We start from the raw sequence: 10,727 nt of genomic DNA on the forward strand, positions 1-10,727 counted from the left end.
TCAAATGCTCAGATGGACATGGTGCCATACATGCACTCTAACATTGTTGGCCTGGCTGTTTTTCATGGTTGTTTCTCTTATTTGGTGGTGCATAGGGAAGGGAATATAATTATTTTATTTCTCAGGGTGGAATGTGATGGTTGAGGGCCAGCTCTTGGATGTCTGTATCGGTCAGGTCCCCCTTTGACATTGTGGGAGATTTGTCGACGTGCCTGTGAGTCTCTGGATAAGAAGCTGTTGAACTAATGTGATGTAGTTGGGCAGCTTCCCTGGAAGTATGTTTAGTAAGAGAAGAAATAGTCTAGCTGAATTTACACAGTAACAATTAGTTCATGATCCAACCACTTAACTATCAATGTTTGTAGGGTCTAAACAGTGTATAAAAATGTCTCACCCATCCAGGTCTGCTTTGTGACCAGCTTAGCTGGTGATTAATACAAATTAGGACCATTAAGGCTGCTGATGGCATAAGTACTACCTGTCAATGATTTGAGAGGCAGGTTCAATTCATTTAAATTGTTTGACCATCCAGATCACACCGCCTGAGGTAGTCAGGAAAGTGATCACAATGAGTATTAAACTTTTCTACATCTGCCTAAAGGTGGGCACAGCTTACAGACGTCAAGACAAAGGCAAGTTATCCCCAGGTACAAATGAGTGCGGTGAAAAGTGTGTAAGAGAGAATACCGGACACATGGTCAGTAATATTGGTATGACATTTAGTAATATACAAGAGGCAACCAGTATCGTCTTCCAGCCACGTCATTTAATTCAGACCAACAACCACAGTTCAGAAATTGTTTAAGAAATAATTCAGCACAAAAGGCACAGGTTTACAATGGTCACTGAAGTTGATTTGGCAGTTGGAGGAAAACAGCATGACCCAATGATAAAGTCACAGAAGCCTTGTACATCTTCAGGTTCCCCAGGAAGATATCCTGCAAGACAAACCATCAGTACCAGCATTCTAGTTCCCAGTCATTTGTGCATGAACATATACAACTCACATTCAGTAACAGGTGTAAGCCACATCCAAGTACTTATAGGTTCCGACACAGGGGTCGCCGAACACGGAGTTGGATACCTTGACGATACACTGGCGCTCTCCGTCACACCTGTGTGAAACAGGTAGAGTTTAACATCTCAGCCAATGAGTGCCTACAGGTATATGCACACTAACGGTTTCAGTACCTTTTTGCCATTGTGCTGGTGGTGGATGGGCTGAGGCACTTGGTGTTTTTGAGTTGGTTTTGTGGGCGCCCAATGGAACACACATCGTGTTGACGACGACCATAGTTGGCACGCTGAATATGGATCTCACCCCGATCTGAGGAAGAGATCAAAGAAAAGGATTACCAAATCTGGTTGTATGTGTGGGCTAGTGACTAACATATGTCACCACATGAATACACTGTATGGTAGTGTTGACCAGCTTACCACATAGTAGTTGAGAATCAGAGCCTTCACATATGATGCTGCTTACTGCAAGGACAACACAGGAGTTACACCACACAAATTAAGACACATTAGCCTGGTGAAGTGTTAGTGATGGGGACTAATAGGGAATGTTTAAAATGCACCTGGAATCAACGTGTTGGCATGAAGTAAAGTATACAAAGTAATGCGCGTCATCTTCCACCGTTACCTTGTAGTTTCACTTCCTTATGAACAGTTGGTAAGCTGGTGAAAACAGGTCGACCCGCTACACCAAATCTGAATTTCTATGCAGTTTGTGCCATCTGTCAGATTAGCTATAGACCCTACCAATCTGTGGGAGTTGCTCTAGCTAGTTACCGTTCACTGAAACATATTCAGTGGTAAACCAGATTAAGTGCACAACCATCAAATAAGCTTGAGACACTTCCCTTCCATGTTCTTGCTGGCTAATTGAGCGAGATATGTACATATAAGGAACAGCAGCAGCATATGAGGCAAGTCGAAAAGGTTACTGCAAAAAGGGTCAGTGCAGATGGTCGGGGTAGTCATTCAGCAGTTTTATGGCTTGGGGGAAGTGGAAGCCATTCAGGGTCCTGTTGGTTCCAGACTTGGTGCAGCAGTACCATCTGTTATGGAGTAGCAGAGACCAGTATGACTTGGGTGGCTCGAGTCTGTATGTAGGGCCTTCAGACACACGTGGTGTCGAGATCCTGATGGCAGGGAGCCCAGCCTGAGTGATGTACTGGGCCGTACACATTACCCTCTGTAGCACCTTGCAGTCAGATGCCATACCTAGTGGTGATGCAGCCAGTCAAAAAGCTCTCAATGGTGCAGCTGTAGAATTGAGGATCGGAGGGCTGATACCAAATATTTCTAGCCTCCTGGTTGGGAGGGGCTCGGCCCTCGTTTCCTGTAGTCCACTATCAGTTCCTTTGTCGTCTTGGCACCACACTTCCAGGTCCCTGACCTCCCTATAGGCTACGCTAACTAAAGTTGTTGCCGGCTACATTTTTCAATAACCACAGCTTGTTGGCTAGCTAGGGTTAGTTAGCAGGTGAGGGTGGTTTACACGTTGAGAAACCCATGCACGTATGAAGCGTTGTGGCCATAAGACGGCATTTAATAAAACGTAGTTAGCAATCTAGTACCATAGGGGAACGACCCATTCTATTCCTTTTCTAGCTATCAGCAGAGTGCACTCTTTTACAAAAGAGTAAAGTGGGTAGGAGTATTAAACAATATCCCGTCATACCGATAGTACGTTGAATCTAATTATGGACATTGGTGCCCACCACTAAGTGTTATTTGCACACATTCAGAGACTGACTTGTTTCTTGCTGTTGGACACAGGAGTATTTGATGTCCAGGTACTTGTAAGTCCCGACACAGGGGTCTCCAAAAACGAAATTGGATGCCGGCACAACACACTCGCTCTTCCCACCGCATCTGTGTGTTTCAAAGACAGGTAGAGGTCATCAGTTCCTTTCTGCCATCTTGCTGGTTAACACTAGTCAAGGAGTTCCTACAGGTAAACACAGGTTCCAGTACCTTTCTGCCATCTTGCTGGTTAACACTAGTCAAGGAGTTCCTACAGGTAAACACAGGTTCCAGTACCTTTCTGCCATCTTGCTGGTTAACACTAGTCAAGGAGTTCCTACAGGTAAACACAGGTTCCAGTACCTTTCTGCCATCTTGCTGGTTAACACTAGTCAAGGAGTTCCTACAGGTTCTAGTACCTTTCTGCCATCTTGCTGGTGGTTGTTTACACCACAGCCAAGGAGTTTCTACAGGTTCTAGTACCTTTCTGCCATCTTGCTGGTGGTGGATTGGCTGAGGCAGTTGGTGTCGGTGAGTTGGTTATCGGGGCGCCCAATGGAACACACATCGTGTTGACGACGACCATAGTTGGCACGCTTGATTTGAATCTTACCTCCATCTGAGGGAGATGGGGAAGAGAGACATTGAAAAGGAGAAAGGTGAGGGACAAAGGAGAGCCAAGTCTGGGTCTCTATGGTGTGGGCTAGTGACGCTAATCTACAGTAGAAACTATCATAGGTGGTCAGTGATTATACTGTTCAGCAGTGTGGACTAGCTTACCACATTGCAGTAAAGCATCAGAGCCTTCACACGTGATGCTGATTGCTGCCAGGACAAATAAACAGGAATTACACACCACTCACATTAGCTTGGTTAAGTAGTATCATCATTACATACAGTACCTCCATCCGTTAGTGTACAGCAAGCTGCAGCCAGCACTGAAACAACATCACACAGCTAGTTGAGCAACATATGCACTTGGACCATGAAACTAGAATTCAGCATTGGTCTCTATACTCAAGCATTTCAGTTATACTAAGTGTATTATAGTCAAGTTGAGCATTTGGTCTCTTATTCCAGGCACAAGATGTCACATTTGTTAATGATTTTGTTTTGAATAGTTTTTTGTCCAATAGGGACTGAATGTCCCTCAAATCATATGACATGTACTTCTATTACTCACAAATACAAACATTTGGTCATATATATTTAAATTCTAATCTGCATCAGATACAGATTTTGTATACTCACATGTGACCGCCATCAGTCTGAAAATGCGCATGATTCCAGGTACAGGAGTGGTAGTAACAGAGAAAATGCAACTGATGACAACAAGACCCAATACACCTGGTATTTATGTTATGTGACATGTCTTAATTAACCCAGGTGTATCTCTTTGTCTCCAGGTGCACCTCATTGCAATCAGGGGCCGGCGTTTGCTGGTCTGAACCTGGCTATTGAGTCAGTCTCATGGAGTTAGATAGAGGACTCTAGGTGGATAAAATCCATTTTGGCATGAACACTGCCATTGAGGGCTTCCAACATTTTAAAGTAGCCATCTAGGTGGTGCTTCTTCGTTAAGGAAGAATTACATGGGCCACGTTCAGTCAAAAAACCTTCGATCATTGCAGATATAAATTTCATGAATAGAGACAACGTATTTCCTAAATCTACATGTCGGAGAGACATATTTGTTCAAAATAGCATATTGTTATCTGAACCTTCCAAAAGGTTGCATCCTGCTGAACGCACCCCAATATTCAATCCGGGTCATCAGGAGGGATCAGACAATTAATTATACTCTTGAGCAAACACAGCATAACTGTATGTGCAGTAAATTGCCTTGAATTGCCTAAATTACCTCTTCAATTCTCAGGGCTGCTGGACAGGTGCCTTGCCCGTCAACGTGCGAGCCCTTTGGGTGTTGCACTTATCAGGCTTTACCGCCACGGTCCAGAAAGGCTGGTCCGAGTGATTTTGTTCATTTATATGTTCCCACTTGCCACTCCTGTGAAGGGAGACCGCTGCGCTTGAAGGCAGTTTGGTGACCACAGAACCCCAGTACAGGTACTCTACTGTAAACATTATTAAAGTGAACCGTGTTGAATGACTATGTACATATGGCAGCAGTCTCTATGGTACAGGGTAGAGTACCAGGTGGTATCAGCCCAGTACCCTGCTTTTAACAGAGACTAAGTTTGGGCAGGGTACTGGGCGGAGGCCGGCTAGAGGTTACTATTTCAACGTCCGATGGCCTGGAGTAAGAAACTTCTATCTCCAGTTTCTCAGTCTCTTAGGGTTAGCTTTGATGCACCTGTCCTATCACCTCCTTCTAGATGGTAGCGGGGTGAGCAGGCCATGGCTCGGGTGGCTGAGGTCCTTGATGATCTTCTTGGCCTATCTGTGACACTGCGTGCTGTAGATGTCCTGGAGGGCAGGCAGTGTGCCCCTGGTGATGCGTTGGGCTGACCGCACCACCATCTGGGGAGCCCTGTGGTTGCAATTGCCGTACCTGGCGTTGATACAGCCCTACAGGATCCTCTCAATGGGGCACCTGTAGAAGTTCATGAGGGCCTTACAGGACAAGACAAATTTCTTCAGCCTGAGGTTGAGTAGGCGATGTTGCGCCTTCATCACATTGTCTCTGTGAATGGACCATGTCAGGTTGATTGTGATGTGCACGCCAAGTAACTTGAAGCTTTTCATCCTCTCCAGTGTGGCCCAGTAGACGTGGATGGGGACTAGCTCTCTCTGCTGTCTACTGAAGTCCACAATCAACTCCATTGTTTTGTTGAAATTGCGGGATAGGTTATTTTCCTGGCACCATTCCGTCAGGCCCCTCACATCCCTGTATGCTGTCTTGTCATTGTTGGCAATCAGGCCCACCACTGTTGTCAGCAAACTTGATGATTGAGTTACCACTCAGTCATGGGTGAACAGGGAGTACAGGAGGAGGCTGAGCACACACCCTTGTGGGGCCACAGTCTTGACGATCAGCGTGGCGGAGGTGTTGTTGCCTACCTTCACACCCGAGTACGGCCCGTCTACCCAGCTGCAAAGGGCGGGGTTGAGACCAAGGGCCCAAGCTTAGTAATGTGGTATGATTCTGCTATTTTCTTTACTTTTGAACCACTGCTAGCGGTCATCAACTACCTTTAGCAAAGGACATCTCTCGCCAGTCTGCACAGCGCGACTCAAACCAGAGCAAATCGGGCTTATTTTCTCCATATCTCCGGATTCCTACCGCAAGCTCTGAACCTTTTCACCTGGGTCATCGCAGCTAGCTAGCTGCTTTCCGATTGGCTGATTGGCTTCTCCTGGCTAACGTCTCTGTCCCGAAGCAAGCACTAATTAGCCTGGAGCTAGCCTATGCTAGGCCCATCCCCCGGCTAGCTGAAGAGGTCCATCAGCCACTCCTTAAGCTACAATACCTATTTTGACAATTGGCCTGGACCCTTTTACTACAGGGAGTCCTGCTGATCCATCATGACTGATCTGCCGACGTAACCACATGAAGGGGCTACAAATGACTCCTTCCGTCGCGAAGTCCCTCTAAGACCCTTCTGCTAGCCTGCATGCCCAGGCCCGCAAGCTGTCTGAATCGATGTGTCTCCAGCTCGCCCAGCTACTCAATGGACCCAATGATCACTTGGATAAGCATGCCTCTCCCTAATGTCAATATGCCATGTCCATTGCTGTTTTGGTTAGTAATTATTGCCTTATTTCATTGTAGAGCCTCTAGCCCTGCTCAATACACCTTAGCTAACCCTTTAGTTCCACCTCCCACACATGCGGTGACCTCATCTGGTTTAAATTATGTTTCTAGAGACAATATCTCTCTCATCGTCACTCAATGCATAGGTTTACCTCCACTATATTCACATCCTGCTATACCTTTGTCTGTACATTATGCCTTAACTTCTTGCGACTACAGGGGGTGCTGTTCCGAATTAGCATTTTGTCGTCTCCAAATTAAACTGCCTAGTACTCAATTCTTGCTTGTACAATATGCATATTATTAATTCTATTGGATAGAAAACACTTTCTAGTTTCATACAACGTTGAAATTATGTCTGTGGGTGACCCAGAACTCTTTCTACAGCGAAATCCATGACAGACAGTGAAAGGTCTGAGAGCGAAGCTCTGGTTTCAGATCAGTTTTTAAGGTCTCTGTCTATCCTATGGAACGACACGAACTGCACCCGCCTTCCCCTGGATGTCAGTAACCAATGAGAAGTGGAATGGGCCTTCTAGGTAGCTCTCAGAGGTTATAAAAGACCAAGGAGTGAGAGTAGCCCCCCTTTCGACGCTCGCCCTTACGCAGGAAGGGACCTCCGGATGCCATTTTCACAGGCTCGGTTATCAACTTGAAATGTATCCGTCTGTAATTTAATTCGATATAGGACTTAGAAACATCATAAGGTAGTTAATTTAAACCGTTTTATAGCAATTTATATCCGTTTAGTGCGATTTTGATGCATTTCTATGTGAAGCACCGGGCACATTTCGGGGTCCTGGTTGAACGTTAGCGGGCATTTAGACGGACAAAGGACATCTTTCGACCAAAAGAAGATTATACCCAAGAAAGAATACATTGCCCAAGAATCCGATGGAAAATCACCTCATAGTAAGTAATATTTAATATGATAAATCGTTGTTCTGTCGAAATATTTTAAACGCATATATCGCCATTTTGTTTTCTATCCCTTCGCTTGGCGAACCCTGTATTGCACAGTAAGGATAATTTTAGAAATGTAAATCAGCGATTGCATTAAGAACTAATTTGTCTTTCGATTCCTGTCAACCCTGTATTTTTTAGTCAAGTATATGATTAGCTTTCAATTAAACTAGATCACTCTGATAGATGACGTCAGACATATTGAGGCTTGATTTCCTAGTATTTTTATTGTGTAACCACGGTTTTGTATGGCTAAATATGCACCTTTTCGAACAAACTGTATATGTATGTTGTAAAATGATGTTACAGGAGTGTCATCGGAAGAATTCTGAGAAGGTTAGTGAAAAAATTAATATATTTTGGCGGTGATTACGTTATAGCGCTCTTTGGCTGGAATCGATGCTCTGGTAACGTTTGCACATGTGGTATGCTAACTTATCGATTTATTGTGTTTTCGCTGAAAAACGCTTAGAAAATCTGAAATATGGTCTGAAATCACAAGAACTGGGTCTTTCCATTGCTATGCTTTGTCTATTTTTATGAAATGTTTTATGATGAGTAAATTGGTCATACACGTTGCTCTATCTAGTAATTCTAGTCGATTTGTGATGGTCGGTGCAATTGTAAACTGTGATTTCTACCTGAAATATGCACTTTTTTCTAACAAAAACTATCCTATACCATGAATATGTTATCAGACTGTCATCTGATGGTTTTTTTTATAGGTTATTGGCTATCAATATCTTAGTTGAGCCGAATTGGTGATAGCACCTGAAGGAGTAAGAAACTGATGGAGTTAGAATAGTGGTGTATTTTGCTAACGTGTTTAGCTAATAGATTTACATATTTTGTCTTCCCTGTAAAACATTTTAAAAATCTGAAATGGTGGCTTTATTCACAAGATCTGTATCTTTCATCTGGTGTCTTGGACTTGTGATTTAATGATATTTAGATGCTACTATCTACTTGTGAAGCTATGCTAGCTATGCTAATCAGTGTGTGGGGGGTGGGGGGTGCTCCCGGATCCGGGATTGATACTCGTGAAAGGTTAAATCTATTCTACCTTGCCCAGAAACCTGCTCCTTTTACTCTCTGTTCCGAACGTACTAGACGACCAGTTCTTATAGCATTTATCCGTACCCTTATCCTACTCCTCCTCTGTTCCTCTGGTGATGTAGAGTTTAACCCAGGCCCTGCAGTGGCTAGCTCCACTCCCATTCCCCAGTCGCTCTCATTTGTTGACTTATGTAACCGTCAAAGCCTTGGTTTCATGCATGTTAACATTAGAAGCCTCCTCCCTAAGTTTGTTGTATTCACTGCCACTGTCAACATGGATGTCCTAACCGTGTCTGAATCCTGACTTAGGAATACCACCAAAAACCCTGAAATGTCCATCCCTAACTATAACATTTTCTGAACAGATAGAACTGCCAAAGGGGGCGGAGTTGCAATCTACTGCAGAGACAGCCTGCAGAGTTTTGTCTTACTCTCCAGGTCTGTGCCCAAACAATTTGAGCTTCTACTTTTAAAAATCCACCTTTCCAGAAACAAGTCTCTCACCGTTGCCACTTGCTACAGACCACCTTCTGTCCCCAGCTGGGCCCTGGACACCATATATGAATTGATTTCCCCAATCTATCTTCAGAGCTCGTGCTGTTAGGTGACCTAAACTGGGACATGGTTAACACCCCGGCCATCCTACAATCTAAGCTTGATGCCCTCAATCTCATACAAATTATCAATGAACCTACCAGGTACAACCCCAAATCCGTAAACACGGCACCCTCATAGATATCATCTTAACCAACCTGCCCTCCAAATGCACCTCTGCTGTCTTCAACCAGGATCTCAGTGAGCACTGCCTCATTGCCTGCGTCCGTAATGGGTCTGTGGTCATACGACCACCCCCCATCACTGTTGTCATGACGTTGCCTGCGTGGGTATAGCAAACCCCATCCCCCTCTCCCTGCCTCCCCCTTTGCTCCTTCAACCCATGCTGTGATCACAGAGAGACGTTGTAAATTCCTGAGGATCTCCTCATGGCTAAACAGTATTAAGAGAGAGAGTAAACTTTCAGGACAAAGGAATTCTCTTCCACCTCACAGAACTTGAGGTACGAACAGATTTCATGTTCCGGAAAAAGTATTAAAGGCCGGTGGGGAGTCCAGCTATTAACATGTCCATTGGTCACCATGTGAGAAACTCAGGAGAGACTGTGGGACCACATTGCCATACCGCTGTTTATATAATAACCTCAGATATGAGGTTAACATCTGTTTGTTGTATAAAATGAATGAGTGAGTATGATACTGTTTGTATAATTGTGTAATATGATTTTGAACTGTTTAATGAAGGAAAATACAATTGTATTTGTATTTGAACTATTTGAACTATTTGGTTGTATTTGAACTAAATCCAAGGACCGCCCCTGAGCCAGTTGGGTCAGAGACCATGGGACCACCCCTCTCTGCTATCTGAATAAAAGCCAACTTTTAGGAAATTACCATTAAGACCATGTTATCCTCCAAGGAGGAGAACGAAGGTTGAGTAGAATTACTTTCTATACCACGTGGTTAAAACTCTTATACCAATAATAACAAGTTTTGATATTGATTTCTAGTCTGCAGCTAGGAATTCTGTATCATTGAACGCGAAGAAAGACAACCGCCGAAACAATCATTCTTTAACGAATGTCCCTCTGAACAATCAACAACCGAGACAGAACTTCACTCCAACCAAAACGAACTTTTCTCCAACGACCAAGGCGACACACACACTGGACGTAACTATATATATATTGATTGCAATTGTTCCCGAATGAGTGAGCGTTCATGTGTAAGGATTAGCATGTCAATTGTTATAATTATGGACTCTGTAGTGAATTCTTAGTCGAACGCAACTTTCCCTTTGTCTAACAGCCGCCATGCCGGTTTAGCCCACTAGGGCATATTCCTTTCACCATTTCATGTAACTATTTTAAGTTTGTTTGTTTATGCATTTCTGTGAATTAATTAGTTAGTAATAAATAAATGATTTAAGACAATTGATGTATGGATGACTCATAGTGAAGACTGGGTTCGTGCAGATCAGCGATTTACGACGTTTGGAATGAGACTGACGTAAGATAGAGTAAATACAAATTGAATTAGAAGACCATTGATCAGATAGGAAAATATCTGAAAGGTTATATTGGGAAATAATAACCTTGTAATCTAATAACTTTCCCTGGTGCCCTCGAATTCATAGTTAATTAGTTACGCTATTACTCAAGTGGTCGCGTAATCCCTAATTATAG

The 10,727-nt window shown here is 43.8% G+C and overlaps 1 protein-coding gene across 2 annotated transcripts; it reads right to left on the reverse strand.

The window, feature by feature from the left end:
* Positions 1-749: 749 nt before the first annotated feature.
* Positions 750-4,129, reverse strand: LOC139536369 (L-rhamnose-binding lectin CSL3-like). 2 transcript variants are annotated; one of them, XM_071336853.1, is made up of 9 exons: positions 4,006-4,129; positions 3,657-3,692; positions 3,535-3,579; positions 3,238-3,373; positions 2,765-2,883; positions 1,438-1,482; positions 1,192-1,327; positions 1,008-1,115; positions 750-938 (listed from the first exon to the last, which is right to left on the reverse strand). In XM_071336853.1, exons 1-8 carry the CDS (start codon positions 4,034-4,036, stop codon positions 1,010-1,012), a joined length of 654 nt encoding a protein of 217 aa, XP_071192954.1. In that variant the 5' UTR covers positions 4,037-4,129; the 3' UTR covers positions 750-938; positions 1,008-1,009. The 2 variants fall into 2 exon arrangements, with proteins under 2 accessions (XP_071192954.1, XP_071192955.1); XM_071336854.1 differs by lacking the exon at positions 3,657-3,692 and having other exon boundaries at positions 4,006-4,077.
* Between the last annotated feature and the right edge of the window lie 6,598 nt (positions 4,130-10,727).

The sequence above is a fragment of the Salvelinus alpinus genome, chromosome 12 (assembly GCF_045679555.1).
Source record: "Salvelinus alpinus chromosome 12, SLU_Salpinus.1, whole genome shotgun sequence".
Classification (NCBI taxonomy): Eukaryota; Metazoa; Chordata; class Actinopteri; order Salmoniformes; family Salmonidae; genus Salvelinus; species Salvelinus alpinus.